Genomic DNA, 20,269 nt, shown 5'->3' on the forward strand with positions numbered 1-20,269 from the left:
TGGCTGGTGAGGCTCATGGCTGGTGAGGCACCGACTCTTTCAGAGTCAGATTTACAAATATTATATTTTAACCTTAATCGAAATGTTCGGTTATTTTCAAAAGCTTTTTTAGAAATGATGCTTCGATTCATTTTAAACAGACTGTTCAACAAAAGGATACCCAAAATCTAAATATTGGATTGCTCTTTCTTAGTAAGATCCCATTTTCATTACAATTGTGGTCTTACCTTGACTTGAAGATGAAGTCCATGCTATCCTTCTGAACAACAATCTCCATTACATTTTTGTAAAAGTCCTGCTTATCTTCCTCTAGTTTCAAAAGTCTAGCTTGTTGCTTGCGTCTGCGTAGAATAACAGTAGCAACAAGAACCTGTGGGCTCACGTGCGCCCCCTTCAGTGCGGCAGAGGTTATGGCTGCTTCTCCTGGTGCTTTTTTCATTGCCGTTGTATGATGAGACCAGCGGGCCTAAATATCATATATACGTGAAATAAGTTATTTAGAGACTATGGATGGCGAGGATAAATGTAATAAAGGGATCTACAAACATTACATTGGTGACATACAGTGAGATGGTGCAGGCATGCGCTTAGGGCCTGCTTTCCAGCCAGTTTCTGTGGGGTGACGCATTCTGAGGTGAGGCAGAGCTCATCTGTGCCTCACCTCACCCCACAGTAACTGGCTTGAGCGGCTCACAAAATAAGTGCCCGCGATACATTAGTGCCCGCGCTCCAGCCAGTTACTGTGGGCTTACGAGAGGCAGAGCTTGTCCCTGCCTCACTCCTCATCGCTCCCATGTAGTTGTAGCGGAGCTCGGCCAATTTGCTGATTTTGACCATAAAAAGCGATTGGAATCATACAGAAATCACACTTACAACACAGATCAGTGGAGACATTTTATTATTATTACTATTTAGTTTTTCTTTAGTTGTTTTTCCGTTACATTGGAGTATGACAGGTGAGGCTCTGCCTCCCCTGACTCCCCTGACTGCACGTCGCTGGTATGTACATAGTAATATAACCACACTGTATACATCTGTTTATATCTTTATACTGTCTATACCAGTGGTTCCCAAACGGTGTGCCGCGGCACACTGGTGTGCCGTGAGGCAAGTCCGGGTGTGCCGTGGGATTTTGTGACAACCATACATTATTATTGCAATATACAACTACACAAAAATAATAATTTTTTTATTTACTATAATATCAGTACTTTGTAGGTTTATATGTACATAATCTGCGCGACTTGTGCGTCCACATCTCCACGTGCAGTGCTGCATAAACATGGCTGAGTCAGCGATAACTTTCGAGGGGTGGGAGGTATGCCCATTATTTTGAGTTCGTCCGAAGAATAGACAGGAATGTGACGGTGAGGTGCAAACTGTGTCCAGGCCAGAAGCTGTTATCCACTGCTGGAAACATCACGTGGTCAAACCTCAACAAGCACCTGCAAAGAACACATGCTAAGGTGAAGCTACCGCACAGCTATTTGTTGTTTGTTTATATCACGTCGTCTGTTCTTCTTCTCTGTTTTCCGGTTGTTGCCTGTTTTGAATGACAAATACACACTACCGCCGCCTGCTGGTAAGGAAAGTTATTGCCACTCAGGCATGCGCAAGTTCGTACGTGCTCGGCGAGTAAAGTAACAAGTTACTTTATGTAGATAGTAACGAAGAAGTGTAATATATTACTTTTTTTAAAGTAATATGTAATATATTTTAATTAGTTCTCTACTCTGATTTACATGAAGAACAACAGGAGGTCACGGGACTCACGGCTCTCTGTTGAACAGGACTTGCGAGTGGCCCTCTCCTCAGTGCCACCAAGGATAAAAAAAATCTGCGCGCCCCGACAGGCACATGTATCTCACTAATTTGTAAGTCGGCAAAAATATTTACAATAGCACATGTTTCAATGCTGATTGCTGAAATGTTAATTTTGTGACCTGTCTGGTTTAAATGAGTGTGTTGCTGCTTTGATGAAACCTAATTTGATAAAGTTTCAAATTAATTTCTGAAATATTTCGTTAATAAATATTTCATGAGTAATATAGTTGTCTTTGTCACATTTTATTTGGCATTAGTAAATAATTATGCACATTTACAGATATTTCACATGATATGAGTGATAACACGTGTTATAAGGGCTGTTTTGCACAATAGGTGTGCCTTGAGATTTTTACTTGTCCTTTGGTGTGCCTTGGGCACAAAAAGTTTGGGAACCACTGGTCTATACCATACAGGGCTCAACACTAACTTTTAAAAGTGGTTGCCAGGCTGGCAACCAGGCATCAGCTTTTGGTTGCCAAAACTGAAAATACGGTTGCCATTTTTAGTCACCTTATATATTAAATAATTAAGATACTATACAGTTATACAGCAACTTAATAATGAACATGTGACACAAAAGAATGTTCTAATGCTTTACAATAAGTAATTAACACAATTATTTGAAACTAAAGTGGTAGTAAACTTGTCCACCCTCAATTGCTGGTATACAAAACACCAGTAGTGCAGCTGCTGTCATGTTCTTCACAGATCCCTCAAAAATGAATTGAGCAAGTCACTAGTTTCTTGGTCATCCGTTGTCTCCCTTTCAAAATGTGGGTTTTCTTGACCTTTGTGCTGACCCCCACCATAGATCCACTGGCCCTTCAGCATCGAAGTCTTGGATTGGCCAGACTAATACATTTATAATGTTAAATAAATGAAAACCATTCACAGTTAAAAATTAGATATTAATTATTAATACTGTAAATTATTTATTAATATGTCTAACTATATTTAAAATGTGTTACTTTTTTTATAGAAGTGATTATATTTGTATGCCAATATTTTCCTATGGTAAAGTTTCGTTTAGCACTTTTATTTTGGTAGTAATAAGATCGGGACTCTTATTTTGAAGGAACTTTAACCGGAAGTGAATGGACAACGGAGCAGAATGTACTTATATTTTTCGTTCGGGTTCATCTTGCGCTTTATCAGTTGAATCACTTTGAACATTCGTTTGAGATGTTGACGGGTTGGCCGAATTGTTTACCCCACAGTCAAACAACTTAATTTGCTTCGCCATTTTTTGTAAAACAAACACACAGCGCACCGCGCACACGAGTAAACGTGCATCCCTTTCTGGCTCTGTAATCACACCAATGCACGTGCAACTTAAGTATCAGGTTCCGACTGGTCACAACAATAATTAAATGTCACTCTTAATACAACAAATAATTAACACTTATCTATTTTGGGGTGCACATTTTGCTGTGCTTATTTCTTCATGTTAAAAAGTGGTTGCCACTGATGGCAACCAAAGGCCAAGAATTGGTTGAATTTTTTTCTGAATGGTTGCCAATGGTAACCTGGCAACCGGCGTTACTGCCTTTTTTTTTACGAGTGGGAAAAAAGTCTGTCCTTCAGGGCAGTATCCACTTCACTATATATAATCCAGGGGGCGGTATTGCGCCTAAAAGCTGTTTGCCAGCCGCCCTTAAACAACAAATGAAGAACAAGTAGAAACACAACAAAACGAACAAAATACAAGAAGATGAAAAGTTAGTATGGCGAGTTCAGATAACACACAGGAGCTAGAACCCACCTGCTTCTTTTAAATCAGCTGTGTGGGAACATTTCGGGTTCCCTGTGGACTATAATAACGATGGAGTGCTCGTGGAAGATCGGACGGGGACGGTGTGTCTGCGTTGTTCGACAGCGGTGCGGTATGCTAATCTGGTAACACGTCCAACATGCTAAATCATATCAGAAGGCATCACCCAGATTTGCCAATCACCGGAGCCCAGCAAAAGACAGCAGCAGTTCAACAGTTTATCCCCGCTGTTTTTAAGAAGCCAATAGACATGAAAGCCGTGAGACCAAAATAAATAACGGAAGCTTTTGGCATATGTTTTTCAACGGCTATGCTGCGCCCTTATGCAATAGTAGAGGACCCCGGCTTTTATTGATTGTGATTGAAAGTGATTGAAACACTTTCTTATTATTTATTTTGTAATATTTTCAAGACATTCTTTTTAGTTTTACAGCTTATTGAACCTTTTTGTTTGACATCAGCCATTATTACGGTGGCCCTGAAGTGCAAGACACCACAGCATTTCACAAAACAGCATTTATTTATGTCTGTATGACGTTTTTGTGAGTGTGGACGGAGCAGCTACAGGTTAGTTTAGCCTGATGGATCCGATTCCGATAGGATTTACATGGAGATACGCCCCGCTCCCTCTCCAGCGTCTTGTTTGAATGACAGGAGTAAACACAGAATTAATGCTTTTTTAATTCATGGTTTTTAAGGGGCTTATCTCCATGTAAATACTATGGTAGACTACCCAATATTCGCATCGCTCTAATCGCTCGAGTTTCACCGCGGCTGTCAGCTGTGTTTGCTCCTGTCATTCAAACAAGACGAGCTGGAGGCGGGGCGGGGCGTATCTCCATGTAAATGCTATGGGTGATACCAACTACAACAAAATGAACATATTTGACCGTGATTTAATTGTAATACACATTTCAAAGTGATGCCGAAGTAACTACATACTGACAACGGTTAGTAAAAACCATGAATTAACGCTTTGACAAGTCTGCAGATAAGACGGCAGGCGAAAAGCTTTAAAATGCGTGTTTTCTGAATGGAATCGGATCCATCAGGCTAAACTAACCTGTTGCTGCTCCGTCCACACTCACAACAACGTCATACAGACATAAATAAAGCAGCGACTGTATTCGCAATGACACAGACAGTCTGTGGTTTGTACACGTTTAACTGTTGTCCAGTTTCTGAACAGATATGAGGAGCTGTGAGCTCTGAGTGTGTGCTAACAGCTGATGTGTTGGCAATCACGAAGCGTCATTTCTTGACTGGCAGCAAAAAACAACCAATCACAGCAGTGCTTCTCTGGCTGGCCCCGTCCAATCAAACAAGAAGTGTTCTCCCTAAAGGAATACCCTTTCCGTTCAATGTGAAATGCTGTGGCGTTTTCTGAAATGCGGCGGCGTTTTCTGAAATGCTGCAGTGTTTTCTGAAATGCTGTGGTGTCTTGCACTTCAGGGCCACTGTAGTTTATAGCCTATTTATAATGATTCATTTATATTATGTAGACACTTGCACTGCTATATTGCACTTCTGGTCAGATGCCTCGTTACTAGTACCTGTACTCATGGGTGTCGCAGCCATTATATGAGGGTGGGACAAGTCCTTCCCACTTTTTCAAATGATTAGTTTAGAGCCCCCCACTTTTACTATGCGGAAAGTCCGTGAATCGGTCGATCCACTTGCCGCACTTTGTAGAGCGCTGTGTCAGTGCTTCATTATCAAATCCATTCCACTTGCTTATTGAGAGAATGCCCAAATCAATGAAACTCCGTACCATGTTTTCACTGCTACTTTGTACCAAGGCAGAGATCACATAGCGCGCGCATGTTCAAGGAGTGTTGCCATAGTTGGACAGCTCAGATCTGTTGTATGAAGCGATGCCGGTAGCGGAGGTAAGGCACACACACCAAGTGTTCAGGACATTGTTAATACAGCGAAAATCAAAGCTGACGATCTCTTGGTTTGATATGTGTTCTCCCCCAGACAACATGGACATAAGAACATTTCAAAGAAGAGGAAAGTAAGTCTTCAACTGGTAGCAGTTAATCAGTTAACAGTGATGGCGGCAGCGGCATCTCACTTCTGGAGAGAAGTTTCGTCTTTATGTCATGATAGACAGATGCAAATACTTAATAGTTTAGATGAAAAAAGGCATCGAAATGCCAGGTCACTAGTATTTATCATGTAAACAGGGAACATGAATAACCCGATCTCTCTGTGCTCATGTAAACACCATATCCCCAATATGATCATAACCGGGATAATACTCATAAATGGCTTACTGATGCCCATGTAGACGCAGTCAGTGTGTTTTACTGGAGCCTCAGTTCGATAAGAGATTATTTTCGGAGTTCTTTAATTTAGGTACTCTCTCTCAAAATGATAATGTGCATTATGTTTTAATTATACTTCTTATCATTGAGAAGCTTTTTGTGTGTGTTTATGTTTTACTGAGTGCTTATAGGCAATTTCCATCCCAGTATTCAGTTAACTATTTATTTTCTGTGCACATTACATAGACTAGCTAATATTCTACCTACTGCTTGGGACTTTGAGTCTTCAAAATGTCCAATGTCACAGACTGGGACTTACTTTAGAGTCAGTTGTATTTACATTCAGTATGACTTGTTATGATTCAATGTGAAAGAGTATACTGCTCAATAAATAATGATCACTTCACCACCTCTCTTGACATCTAGGCACTTGAGAGTGAGTCAGAGGCAGAACACAGGGACAGTGGAGAGAGTGATGTGGACTCTCATCCCAGAATGTTAAGGAAATCAGTGGGGATATTGAACAGGACATATTTCAGTCAAGGGGCATCATGTGACCAATATAGACAGAAGAGCAACATTTAAGTCAATGATACCATTCCTAGGTGAACTTAACATCTGTATGGAGTCAGATCAGTCTCAATAAGAATAAATGCTCACAGAAGGAGTCACAAATGTATTTTGTGATTTATATACAAATGACTCAACAATATCTCTCAATGCACTCACAAATATTTATTGTTGTATATAAATGTGCAAAAAATGGGCATTTAAACTGCTTTTTATTAATTCAAAGACTGCTCTGAATTAATAATCAAATAGGTTTCCTTTCTTTACTACTGGATGAAATTACAAAATGTACCCATCATTTTCCTCATGCTAGTATAGCCACATAGAAGTATCAAACCACCTGTTAAAATGCACCAGAATACAGGAAATGTACTATTTACCCCCACACCCACCGTTAAAAATGCCCCCCCCCCACATTCAGGATGCTTCCTACGCCCATGCCTGTACTATGTAATGACAATAAAGTTGAATCTGAATCTGAATCATTTGCGCACAAAGCCAAAATGGTCAATTTTGAGTACAAAAATACCTGGATTTACCGGTAACCCGAAAGACCGGGCCCTTCCAGCATGCACACTTCGTCCATGGTGTGCAGCTCAAAATTGCTAAGCTCTGCGCTCAAAATGATTCTGCTTTGACCTCGATTTCCGCTGACCTTTTGACGTGCAACCAATCACAGGACAGCTTTGCAAAGTGAGCAAGCTAGCAATGTAGGTAACCATAGTAACAAAACTTAACTGGCTGCTTTCACAGAAATGCTTTGCGCCCAACCTCGCGGGAAGTAAAGAGCGCGTCACGTGTTCGTACTGGTCGTTGATTTAGCTCAAAATATATGTGAGAAAGTATTTTTGGGTCCATGATGTCACATACTGACAGGGAAGTTACAGTGCCATTGGTTGTCACTATGAAAATGAGATTCCATGCTTCCATCCTGGGGGCTTGGGGAAGACCAGTTCAGCTGTTGCAGGACTGTCACCGACATCATGTGTAACCTCTCATTGAGCAAAGTTTGTTTCCGGGTCACAACTTCACTCAGTCACGCAGGACAAGCTGTTTGCATGTGAGGGATCTGCTTGTGAGTCCTGAGCTGCTGACCCCCAGAGTTTAGTACAGCTGAGACACAGCATGCTGGGACAGGGAGTCACACTGACCTCATTCCTCACCCAAACAGGGAACACCCAAGGGCCAATGACAGAAGGTAACTCCGGCCACATGACTCCTACTGTCTAGGATATTTAGGCCAGAGGGGGCTTTACCTGACTGAAGCTGGCAAGAAGGCAGACTGCAGTATTTAAAAGTGAAACAAATGTCAAACTCAGCAGAATTATAATTTGTTATGTTCCATTTCCTAAAACTACATGACAAATGTTGTTCTTTAATGCACTACATTTATGAAAGCTGTAATTACTTTGAAGATCAATATTTCAATTATACATATGTGTGTGATCATATACTGTATGTGTAGTATCACTTAAAATATGCATAAATAAAAAGAAAGAATGCTAACATAAGATAAGAATAAACAAGTTTGAATGATTTGTTATTGGTTGTGATAATATTCTAAAGATGATTGGAGTATTGAAAAGTATACAGCTCCCTTTCATGAGAGCTGTATCCATAAATTCATTTTGTGCTCAAAGTGCACCAGATTGATGCATTTCACTTCAACATTTTAAAAAACATCTTCCCGGGGGTGCATGCCCCCGGACCCCCCTAGAGAGTGTGAGGTCCCCCTGGAGGAGGTGAGGACCCCCTTAGAGGATGTGAGGTGCCCCCTAGATGATGTGAGCCCCACCCCCAAATAAAGCAGGTTAAAATAATTAAATTGAATACATGTTATTTTAGTAAACACTGAAAACGGGTCCCACAGACCCAAACAGCACACAAAGGTTAAAGGTAAGCATATAATAATTTGAAAATGTGCTAAATATATACACTGCAAAGAACTTTAAAAAAGAGGAGGAAAAGTAGCCCCCGACTTGTTTTCTTTTTTTAAAGTAACCCTCATCCTAAAAAAGGTTGGTGACACCTGGTCTAGGTGCTAATAATAGGAACATTGATGCAAAATAATAACTTGCATTTACACTTCATGATCAAAATAAATGTACTTCTGAAACAAGTACATTTTTTCTTGAGTGCCTGGGACAAGATGTTCCACCCATAAATAATTACGCATCATATAGGCATCTGCTAAGAGTATTTCTAATGTATGTCAGTACTTGTCTTCCACATTTTTGCTCATACATGTCTGTGCCATGTTAATTCAGCAAAAACAACACTGCAATGTACACTACCATGGGGTTCAGACAGGTAACTAGTGAGTGTATATAGATGTGATGTCTGTAGCAGAATACATGCCATAAATACTCAAACATTGGGTTTGATATAGTTAAATTGAGGATCGAACTATAGGTAGCCTATTTTTTCTGCTAATAGTTATGTTCTTCTGCTTGACTGAAATGACATGTCATTTGGTTAGTGCTGCTACTACTTGAAAATATCTCAATACTTCTTCAGCCGTTCACGAGTGTACTTCAAATCTGCCTCTTAGTTAGCGCCGGTGATATGCAAATTAATTCAGAAAGAATCTGTTTCACCCATAATAACTAGGAGATTAGAAGAGGTCTGCATAATGCTAGACTGTATATGGGCTCTGTGTTTATGTGTGCGTTTATGTTGTACTCTAGGCCAGGGGTGCCCAACCAGTCGATCGCGATCGACCGATTCCCAGTCGATCGTGAGATGTGTCTAAAAATAGAACAACAATATTCTGTTTTATCGTTAATGTCCTTTCACATAATCTTCCTGTGCCAGAATAATGCACTTGAACGCATCAAAGCTCTGTGATTGGCATGACCCCATGTGTCGGTGCGTGGCTGGTGGGCAGTGGGCATAGTTAGCTGACGTTGTCCGTGTCAATAGGAGTGACAGTCCGCACACACACAAGACCGCAATTATGGCAGAAGCAAAAAAGCCCAAAATATATAATTTTCACTCCAAGTGGGAGGATGATTATTTTTGTATCTATTCCAATTCAAAGTCCATCTGTCTCATCTGCAATGCGAGCGTGGCTTTATCGAAGAAGGGTAATTTAGGAGCGGCATTTCAAAACTGCACAAACGCTACGAGACGGAATTCCCTCCTAATTCTGCCCTACGCTCCCAAAAGGGGAGGGACCTGAAAGGACAGCTAAATGCACAGCAGTCCATTTTCACCAGGCCAACAACAAGAGCAAGGCTGCTACCACAGCATCTTATCGTGTCAGTCACGTTCTTGCGAAACACATGAATTCTTTCAAAGACGGCAAAGTTGTGAAAGAAGCATTTCTGGAGGCTGCCGACGCGCTTTTGGGGACAGTAAAAATAACAGAAGCATTTCAACAGGTTTTTGATTTAATAAAAACGATAGTTACGGCTGTAACTACGGTTCTATGAGTCCCGGATGACCGCCAGAGGCGGTGCTTTAAGCAGTGGATATGTCCATCGCGCGCATGCGCAGCTCGAGTACCAATAACAACAAAGTCACCTGTGACCCACGTGACACCGGCTATATCAGCCGGTGTCGTCAGAGGATCTGTTCCCAGAATCTTCTCGCGAGCACACAAGAATTCTGAGTGACAGGGAACTCTGGCGGTCATCCGGGACTCATAGAACCGTAGTTACAGCCGTAACTATCTTTCTATTTCGTCCCTACTGACCGCCAGAGGCGGTGCTTTAAGCCAGTGGTTCTCAAAGTGGGGTCCGCGACCCCCCGGGGGTCCGTGGCACTCTGCCAGGGGGTCCGTGAAAAGTTTTCAGATTCATTAATTTAAATTATCATATCATTTTTTTTCCATTTTTTTTTTTTTTTACAAAAGGCTTCATAGTTCAACAAATATTTAATTTTTTTAATCTAAAATAGTTCATAGATTACGTTCTAATCTAACAAATCTATACATTTAAAAATCAAGTGCGTCACCCGTTACCGTGGAAACAACAATAACTGGTACGTCAGTCAGAGAGCGCCGCTGCAAGCATCATAGAGATATAACACGGCTAGCATACTACGAAGATGGACAGATTTTTAAAACGACCGGTTACGGGTACAAATGAAGTAAATGAAAACAAAAAACAAAAGTAAGGAAATACGATGAGGAGTATCTCCAATATGGATTTATTGAAGTGGAAGGGAAACAGAAATGTCTGATATGCCTGCGGTGTCTTGCCAATGAGGCGATGAAGCCTGCCAAATTGAAGAGGCACCTCGAGACCAAGCATCCAGATTATGTAAAAAAAGACCGGGCTTTTTTTGAGAGGAAGGGCGAGGACTACCGCCAGCAACAACAACGGATGATTAATGTTACGTCTGTTTCTGCTAAAGCGCAGCGGGCCTCCTACCTGGTAGCGCAGAGGATTGCTAAGGCGCGAAAGCCCCACACAATAGCGGAGGAACTGCTGCTCCCTGCTGCGGTGGATCTGTGTGAGGTAAGGTGGTGGGGAAAGATGCGGATGCCAAATTGAGAAGTGTACCTCTGTCAAATGACACCATCAGACGACGAATTGAGGACATGTCTGCTGATATCAAATCACAACTGCTGGAAAGACTAAGAGAGTCTAAATTCGCAGTTCAATTGGATGAGTCCACTGATGTGTCCGGCTCTGCGCAGCTCATCGCGCTGGTTCGATACCCGTGGGAAGGAAGGATTCAGGAAGACTTTTTATTTTGTCAAGAGTTGACGGGGCGAGCAACAGGTGAGGAGATTTTCAATGTTATAGATATGTTCATGGAGACTGGCAATGTGAGTTGGGAGAATTGCATTGCGATTTGCACAGATGGGGCAGCTGCCATGACCGGACGCAAGAGTGGGGTGGTTGCTCGTGCCAAGGAGCGCAATCCAATGATGATAGCTACCCACTGCATGTTGCACAGGCAGGCTCTGGCGTCAAAATCATTGAGTCCTGAGCTACACTCCGTTCTCAGCACGGTGGTATCTGTGGTCAACCACATCAAGTGTAAGCCACTGCAGTCCCGTTTATTCGGCCAGCTCTGCAGGGAGATGGGCGCAGGACAGGACACCCTGCTGTTCCATTCAGAGGTGCGTTGGCTCTCCCGTGGAAAAGTGCTACAGCGGGTGTACGAACTGCGCTCAGAGCTGTGTGAGTTCATCCAGAATGACAAGCCAACCACTGCAGCACTCTTCTCGGACCCCGAATGGATCGCACAGCTCGCCTACCTCGCAGATGTGTTCAACTTATTGAACGATCTCAGTTTGTCCGTTCAAGGCAGATATGCCTCTATCCTGGAGGTAAGCGACAAAATCAAGGCATTCCGTGCCAAAACAGCGATCTGGAGAAGGCGGGTGCAAAATGGCATTACAGACATGTTCCCCCAACTCACAGAGTTTTTGGACACAAACCAAATACCAGCTGAGATTGTGAAAAATACAATCGGTTCGTATCTTGCCTCCCTTGGTGACTATTTCAATGACTATTTCACTGACGTTGACACCGATGCCTGGGACTGGGTGCGCGACCCCTTCGTTGCCCATACATCAGCGCGGGGTCTCAGTGGAAAAGCAGAGGAGGAGCTGCTGGACCTGGCATGCGACGGGACGCTGAGAATCCGGTTCGGCCAACGGGGGCATGTGGACTTTTGGCCTTCGGTTGAACAGGAGTATCCGGAAATCGCTGCTGTTGCCATGCGGGTGTTGCTTCCCTTTCCAACCACATACCTGTGCGAGTCATCATTCTCAGCGCTGACCTCCATGAAGACCAAGTACAGGGCTCGGATGGAAGTGGAGAACGACCTACGTGTATATGGGGGTTATTCCCTATCTTTATTCAAGAGCGTGGTATTTAAATTTGAGAGCATATTTTATGTATTTATTGCCCTCTAACCCTGTCCTCGCACTCAAATAGTGCCTGCTTGCACTTAGATTTGCTCTGCTTCTGCTCAAACTGTATGCTTGCACTCAGATATATTGCTGTTTACAGATTGTTTCTGCTCTCAGATTTATTCTGTGCGCGCTCGAAATTTTTGTGCAACAATCCTGTCAAAATCCCTCAACCAATAGGAGGCCTGGTGTCCTTGCGGGTGCGTTCGCTTTACTTATTACAGCGTCCCGTAAGGGCGGTTACTCTTTGGTTTATAAAAGGTTACACTTTGGTTTATAAACTCCCGCCCTCCACGGCTTTATAACATAACATGTCATGTACTTCATGTACTTTGGGGGAGGGGGGGTAAGCACAGTTAGTATATGTTTATAAAACGGACGAGTCAAATCAAGCAATCTGATGTTTCTTAGCCGTGATATAATGAGCGTATATCCCGGGTATAATTGTAGTTACTTTTCACAAGTCAGTCTCCCTCCGCGTCTGAGAACCGTTACAACTGTTACATTACGTCCGTCACGAAACTAACTAACTAACAAAGCTTAAAATGGAAACATTTAAGGTTAACTTCGACCTCCGGGGTGGCCTTACTATGGAGGAGTGGATTGAGAAGTGCCTATCTCCAGAAAAAAAGGCACCTAAACAACGACAATGCTGTCTGTCTAATATGTTCTCTAGCTGTTATTGTTGTTGCATAGCAACCACCTTGCACTATGTTTTGTGCAGAAGGCAACGGAGGGACTATTTTATTTTGAACATCATTATTTAATAATAAAAACTATTTAAATTGGAGTGTGTATTTTTCTTTCACATTGCCAGCCACAGGCGGTAACCGTTTTATAAATGCAATAGCTCACTTCAGGCCGTGATATACGAATATCTATACAATATGGGGTTGTCGACACTCCGCTTCGCGTCGGGCCGAACCAAGCCGTAGCGCAACAGTGCTGGAGCAGAACAACAGTCTGGAGGAAGAAGTGGGCCGTTCGGAAAATTCACTAGCAATCCCCCCTCCCCCCGTTGACAATTTACTAGCGATAACGAGGGCCGGTCGAGATTCCCGGGCTGATTTTTAGTCCCAGTACGCCACTGAACGTAGCTATTATGTAAGGTGCTGGTATATATATATATATACTAACTGTGCTCCCCCCCCCCAAAAGTTGTAAATCAAACAAGTGAAGTACATGCTATGTTATAAAGCCGTGGAGGGCTGGAGTTTATAAACCAAAGAGTAACCGCCCTTACGGGACGCTATAATAAGTAAAGCGAACGCACCCGCAAGGACACCAGGCCTCCTATTGGTTGAGGGATTTTGACAGGATTGTTGCACAAAAGTTTCGAGCGCGCACAGAATAAATCTGAGAGCAGAACAAATCTGTAAGCAGCAATATATCTGAGTGCAAGCGTACAGTTTGAGCACAAGCAGAGCAAATCTAAGTGCAAGCAGGCACTATTTGAGTGCGAGGACAGGGTTTGAGGGAAATGAATACATAAAGTATGCTCTCAAATTTAAATACCACGCTCTTGAATAAAAATAGGGAATAACCCCCATACGTGTATGCCTCTCATCTACTTCTCCAAGGATAGAGAAGTTGTGCAGCGAGAGACAGGCCCATATCTCACATTAATGGTAAGAGCTCTCTCTCTCGCTCTCTCTCTCTCTGTGTGTGTGTGTGTGAACAAATTGTAATTTTAAAACACATTTCCTACATGTCTACACCACCTTGCCCTCTTTGGATTTAATCAATAAACATTAACCCTGTATAATGTTAACCAAAACTGTAAAATTATGTTATATTACTAAAAACGTTTAATTGGGAATCGCGAGAAGTTTCAGAGCGACAGAGACACAGAGCGTCCCCGTAACCATGGTAACTCACTCTCACTCCTGCCTGGTGCGCATGGCGCGAGAGGAGAGGGATAGACGCAAAGTGAGACTGATTACTTTGAGCAACATGCATGGGAATAAGTTACAATATAATACATTTGTGTATATTTCTCGCTATTCAGATGGTCTGCTGCCTGTTGCTGCTGTTGTGTCCTCTTTTCGCACCATGACATTATCAGTTATGAATTTGTTTTTCACTGCTTGAGAAAATGGACTTGTGGCTGAGAGCGTGTGAAAAATGTCAATTGTGTGAGAGTTGGCAGCCCTGTGAACTCGCTTGACATTATTATGTATGAAACTGCCAATCAGATTTATTTACTTATCAATCGAAGGTGCCGGAACACTGTTCTGGATCGTTCCGGCCCACTTTCACCCCTGTGTGTGTGTGTGTGTGTGTGTGTGTGTGTGTGTGTGTGTGTGTGTGTGTGTGTGTGTGTGTGTATGAGCAACATAAATGTCAGATATGTTGCATTTATTGATTGAGTTTGATATGTGTGTCTTCACTTGCAGAGAGAAGCAATCAGCTTCATGGACTGCCTTGCATCACTCCAATAGTGTCCAGAGCTGGCTGCCATTACAAGTAGTGGTTTGGGATTGTAGCAATGCAGTTGCAGTTGTTTTGCAATTTATTTTGTGATTAGACTTTTATAAATCATTTAATTTGAACTAAGAGTGAAACACTTGATGTGTTATCTTTATGTGTGTGTGTGTGTGTGTGTGTGTGTGTGTGTGTGTGTGTGTGTATGTTCTGAAATGCACTTCAAATGATCACTTTTCTCTTGATTTCCCTGTGATATTTTGTTTAGGTACAGTGTTACTTGCAGCTAATTGATTGATTGTTTTATGGGTATTCTGTGTTGAGATGGTGCAAATATTTTTAATACATATCTAATATCTTTCTAATACATTTCTCTTGTGTTGTTCTTTCACATAACTAAGACTATAGAAGTGTAAAAAATAGGCTACGTCAGATTATTCCAAGGGACATACAAGTCAAATCAAGTACATTTTTATTTATATAGCCCAAAATCACAAATCAGAATGAGGGGGTCCTTGGTGTATTCTCTATCTTGTAAGGGGTCCTTGGCTGAAAAACAATTGAGAACCTCTGCTTTAAGCAATGGATGACTTATACCAACAATGTCATGAAGAATCCAAGCCCTTGCTCACCACTGGAAACAGCAGAGCTCAGCAAAAGGACCACGCCCAAAGAATGGGGAGTGGCGACATTGACCTGATGACAACTGGAGAATGTGCCAGAAGACGCCCACGACGCCGCGGCGCAGATGGTCTCCAGGGGCACCACCCTCAGGGCAGCCCAAGATGTTGAGATGCTCCTTGTAGAGTGGCATCTCAGCCTGATGGCAGGGAGCGGCCACTGGCCCCATAAGCCTGTGAGATGGTATCGACAACCCAGTGGGGCAGCCACTGGTTAGAGGGCATAACCTCCTTTAGTGCCGCCATGTGGCTATGGCAAGCAGAAATGCTGCCTTCGTGGGCAGCCACCTAAGCCCCACCTGGGCCAGGGGCTCGAAGGGAGAGATGATCGGGCATCCGGCAGCAGGGGCAGGTCCCAAGCCGGAGCCCTCGGGGTACTAGGGGGACGCTGCCGTAAAGCCTCTCTCATAAAGAGGGACACCGACCTGTGGCACCCCGCCGTGGTGCCGTCGACCCGAACATGTCGGGCAGAAATCGCAGCCACATAAATTCAGAGTGGAGTGAGAACGTCCACTATCTAGAAGGGACTGTTGTCTAAGCAACAACGTACATGCTGTCCCCAAGGAACACGCACATTCTTGCCCCCCCAGTTGGGGTAGAAAGTGCGTGAGTGCAAGCTGCACAGCCCGAAGCTCTAGCACGTTGACCTGGCGCGCACTCTCCTGGGCAGACCGCTGACCCTGAATGGTCCTGCCCTGCCGCACTGCACCCCACCCTGAGAGACATGCACCTATGGTGATGGTCTCCTGGCGGGATGGGATGGCGCCCATGGGCACACCGACTAGGAGATAGGCCCTGCCCCTCCAGCGTGACAGAGAGTGGAGGCAATGCTGCAACACCTTGACTTCCCTGTGCCTGTGCCACTTGGCGTCCAAGTGAAGGCTGTTCAGCCACATCTGCATGGGGCGCAACGACAGCGGGCCTAAGGGCCCAGCGGCCGAGGCAGCTGCCAGTCTGCCCAAGGGCCGGAGGAACTGAATATAAGGCACCATCTTGCCCGGCCCACGTGGAAGTAGGCATCCCTCAAGTCCAGTGGTCAGCATATAGAATGGCAGCACCTTCGGGAATCTGTCGATTCCTCTGAGGTCCAAGATCGGGCGAAATCCGCCAACTTTCTTGCTCACGAGAAAGTACGCCGAGTAGAACCCCCTGGGCTAAGCAGAGGGTCTTACTGGCTTGATTGCGTCCTTGGACAGAAGGACGACCAACTCTTGGGCCAGAGCTAGGGCCCCTGCCGGATCGCTGACGACTGTCAATTAGACCCAGCCGAAGGCTAGGGGCCGGAGCTGTGGTCCGTACCCCTGGGTTAAGGTGAAAACCACCCAAGGGACGGAAGTACAGACCGCCCAGTAACTGAGCTGCTGCTGGGAAAGCAGCCGACGACCGCCCCCGGGATTTCAGGGCCCAGCCCCCCGGCCCCTGGAGCCTCTTGGGGGGCGCCGGTAAGGCTCTGGGGCACGAGGCCGCCTGGAAGGCGGGCGACCTGGGGCACGAAAGTCATTGGGTCGCGCCGCTAAGACCTCTGCAGACCACCCCTGTAATCCGGCGGCTGCTAGAGCGGCCCCTGGGCCTGCTGGGAGTGGGCACAGGTCTGCGAAGACCCGAGAGCTGCTGCCTGGTCTGTCTATCTTGGGCGGCACGCTCCAGTGCCTCCAGGGCAGCTGACCTAAACAGCTCCCCTGGCTCGACTGGTACGCTACGGAGGACTCTCCTACATGCCTCCGTTAGTGGTGACTGAGCCAGCGAAACCTGGCGACGAGTCTGTACCAGCGACAAGGCGTCCTCATACAGAGGTGCGTCAACCGAAGGAGGTGCGTCAGCCGAAGGAGGTGCGCCAACGGAAGGAGGTGCGCCAACCGAAAGAGGGGCGTCAACCGAAGGGGGGGGGGGGGAGACAGGCGGCCCGCTAGCAGCCCCTACACCGGGCCCAGGCTGAAGGGCCAAGAGGTGACTTCATCATGCCCCTATCGGCAGCTAGCCGATCCACTTTAGAGGACAGCCAGTTTCTAGTCCTTCTATTGGGGGGAGCACACATAGCCATCGCTCCCTCAAGTCGCCGGGAACGGCCGAATTGATCTGGAGGAGGATATGACAAGGAGAGGTGTCTGTTGGCTGCTGCCAGACGTTCCACCTCAGTGATTCTTGCCACTCTGAGCGCCCGAGGCATGCAGCTACAGCTCATGCAGGCGTTTACCGTGAGAACCTCCCTCAGATGCTCACATTTCGTCCCCACTGACCGCCAGAGGCAGGAGGGGCAGCGGTCGTGGCCGTCCTCGGGCTCAAAAGAAGCCATACAGGCGCTACATGAATGAGCCATTCTGTAGGTAGCCAGATGCAGCGTAGCCGGGAGCGGGAACAAAGCCTTCACCAGCTACCTGCTTAATGGAAAGAGTAGAGCGTTGCTGCTACACGCCGAACAGAAAGAGGGATGTAATTACACCCACGTTACCGGCAGAGGGAGCGGGAGCGAGAGCACTGCCTTTACCTGGCTGGATTAATAAACACGGCAGTTCAGTGTCTACCAGGAGCGGGGGCGAGAACACTGCCGGCTGAGTTAGAGACGAATGCCAGATGCAGCATAACCGGGAGCGGGTGCGGGAACACAGCCTTCACCAGCTACCTGCTTAACTGAAAAACAGGGCAGTTCCGCGTCTACAAGGAGCGGGGGCGAGAACACTACCTTCACTGGTTGAGTTAGAGACTAATGCCAGATGCAGCGTAACCGGGAGTGGGAACACAGCCTTCACCAGCTACCTGCTTAACGGAAAGACAAGGCAGTTCAGCGCCTACCAGGAGCGGGGGCGAGAACACTGCCATCACTGGTTGAGTTAGAGACGAATGCCAGATGCAGCTTAACCGGGAGCGGGTGCGGGAACACAGCCTTCACCAGCTACCTGCTTAACGGAGAAACAAGGCAGTTGCGCGTCTACCAGGAGCGGGGGCGAGAACACTGCCTTCACTGGTTGAGTTAGAGACGAATGCCAGATGCAGCGTAACCGGGAGCGGGTGCGGGAACACAGCCTTCACCAGCTGCTGAACGGGAAGAGTAGAGCGGTGCTACTACTCACCGAACAGAAAAAGGGATGTAGCTACATCCGCATTTCCGGTAGAGGGAGCGGGAGCGAGAGCACTGCCTTCACCTAGCTGGGTAAAATAAAGAAGCTTAACAGTACACGCAAGACGTTAGCCGAGCAGCTGCTGCTAACGATCAAGCGAGATCAAGTCAAATAACACACATGTTTAAGACCAGATAACTAGCTTCTAAAGAAGAGAACAGCACAGAGCCGTAGTTACAGCAGTAACCATGGCCAGTGCTCACACGGCATATAACCGTAGTTACAGTAGTAACTATGGCCAGTACTTACACGGCTTAGAACCGTAGTTACAGTCGTAACTATGGCCAGAACTTACACAGCATATAGCCGTAGTTACAGTAGTAACTCTGGCCAGTACTTGCACGGCTTGGAACCGTAGTTACAGTAGTAACTATGGCCAGTACTTACATGGCTTGGAACCGTAGTTACAGTAGTAACTATGACCAGTACTTACACAGCATAGAGCAGTTTACGGTATTGACGATGGCCAGTACTTGCACGGCTTGGAACCGTAGTTACAGTAGTAACTATGGCCAGTACTTACGGCTTAAAACCGTAGTTACAGTAGTAACTATGGCCAGTACTTACACAGCATAGAGCCGTAGTTACGGTATTGACTATGGCCAGTACTTACACGGCTTGGAACCGTAGTTACAGTAGTAATTATGGCCAGTACTTACGGCTTAGAACCTTAGTTACAGTAGTAACTGTGGCCGGTGCCTAAAAGTGTCAGCCAAACGGCTGCCCACTAGATAATATAATATTGGGAGGATGAAATCCTCCTTAATGGCCACACATGCAGAACACACAGCACACACAGTGAAGATTGTTCTCTGCATATCGTCCTAGTGCTAGGAGTCTAGTACTAGGAGCAGTAAATACAACGATATAGCGCTACTGCAACCATACCATGCGTTTACCGGGAGCGAGAGCACTGCCCTCACCGGCTGAGTTAAATAATGAAGCTTAACAGTACATGCAAGGTGTTAGCCAAGCGGCTGCTGCTAACAATCAAGCAACCAAGTCAGAACACAATGTTAAGACCAGATAATTAGCTTCTAAGAAAGAGAACAGCCCGCATAGAACCGTAGGCCATGGTTACAGTAGTAACCGCACATGCGGAGCACACAGCACCCGCAGTGAAGATGTTCTCTGCATATCATCCTAGTGCTAGGAGTCTAGTACTAGGAGCAGTAATACAACGATCTAGCGCTACTGCAATCAAACCCTATGTTACCGGGAGCGGGAGCGCTGCCCTCACCGGCTGAGTTAATAGTTAAGCTTAACAGCAAGGTGTTAGCCAAGCGGCTGCTGCTAACAATCAAGCGACCAAGTCAGAACACAAATGTTAAGACCAGATAATAGCTTCTAAGAAATAGAAAGTACTTACCTTACTCTCTGCATCTAAACGAAAAAACGGGTGTTGGTTAAATTGAATGAGGGACACAGCCAAAGCTGGGACTCAAATGCTAATGATAGCTCGGGCACAACGCCACAAGCAGAACTTTCAAAAGAGCATAAGGGCAACTTTATGGGAGAGGAAGCGGGAACACTGTCGTCACCAGAAAGTTTAAGCCAAACAAAAAATAAGACAGCAATCAGGACAACTTGGCTGGGAGAGGGTGCGGGGACACAGCCATCACCAGCAGCAAGCTGACACCAACCTGTCTGTCGAGGCTCTGCACAGCCGGCCACAGCTCCTGGAGGACGCGTTAACGACCCGTAGCTCCGACTGTCAGTCACGAAGCTGCACGCGGCCA

The 20,269-nt window shown here is 45.4% G+C and overlaps 2 protein-coding genes across 4 annotated transcripts in view; one reads left to right on the forward strand and one right to left on the reverse strand.

Annotated features, from left to right (window-relative positions):
• The window catches only part of wu:fa11c10 (protein FAM110B), a 60,858-nt gene that overhangs the window by 35,767 nt on the left and 4,822 nt on the right, over positions 1-20,269 (reverse strand). The window lies entirely within an intron of this gene.
• LOC117547702 (SCAN domain-containing protein 3-like) overlaps positions 10,653-20,269 on the forward strand; it is a 38,449-nt gene continuing 28,832 nt past the window's right edge. The window contains exons 1-2 of the mRNA XM_034218482.1: positions 10,653-10,901; positions 11,084-12,229. Coding sequence (XP_034074373.1) covers positions 10,653-10,901; positions 11,084-12,229 — 1,395 coding nt within the window. The remainder of the gene's footprint in view (positions 10,902-11,083; positions 12,230-20,269) is intronic.

Source organism: Gymnodraco acuticeps, unplaced genomic scaffold, assembly GCF_902827175.1.
Source record: "Gymnodraco acuticeps unplaced genomic scaffold, fGymAcu1.1, whole genome shotgun sequence".
Lineage (NCBI taxonomy): Eukaryota > Metazoa > Chordata > Actinopteri > Perciformes > Bathydraconidae > Gymnodraco > Gymnodraco acuticeps.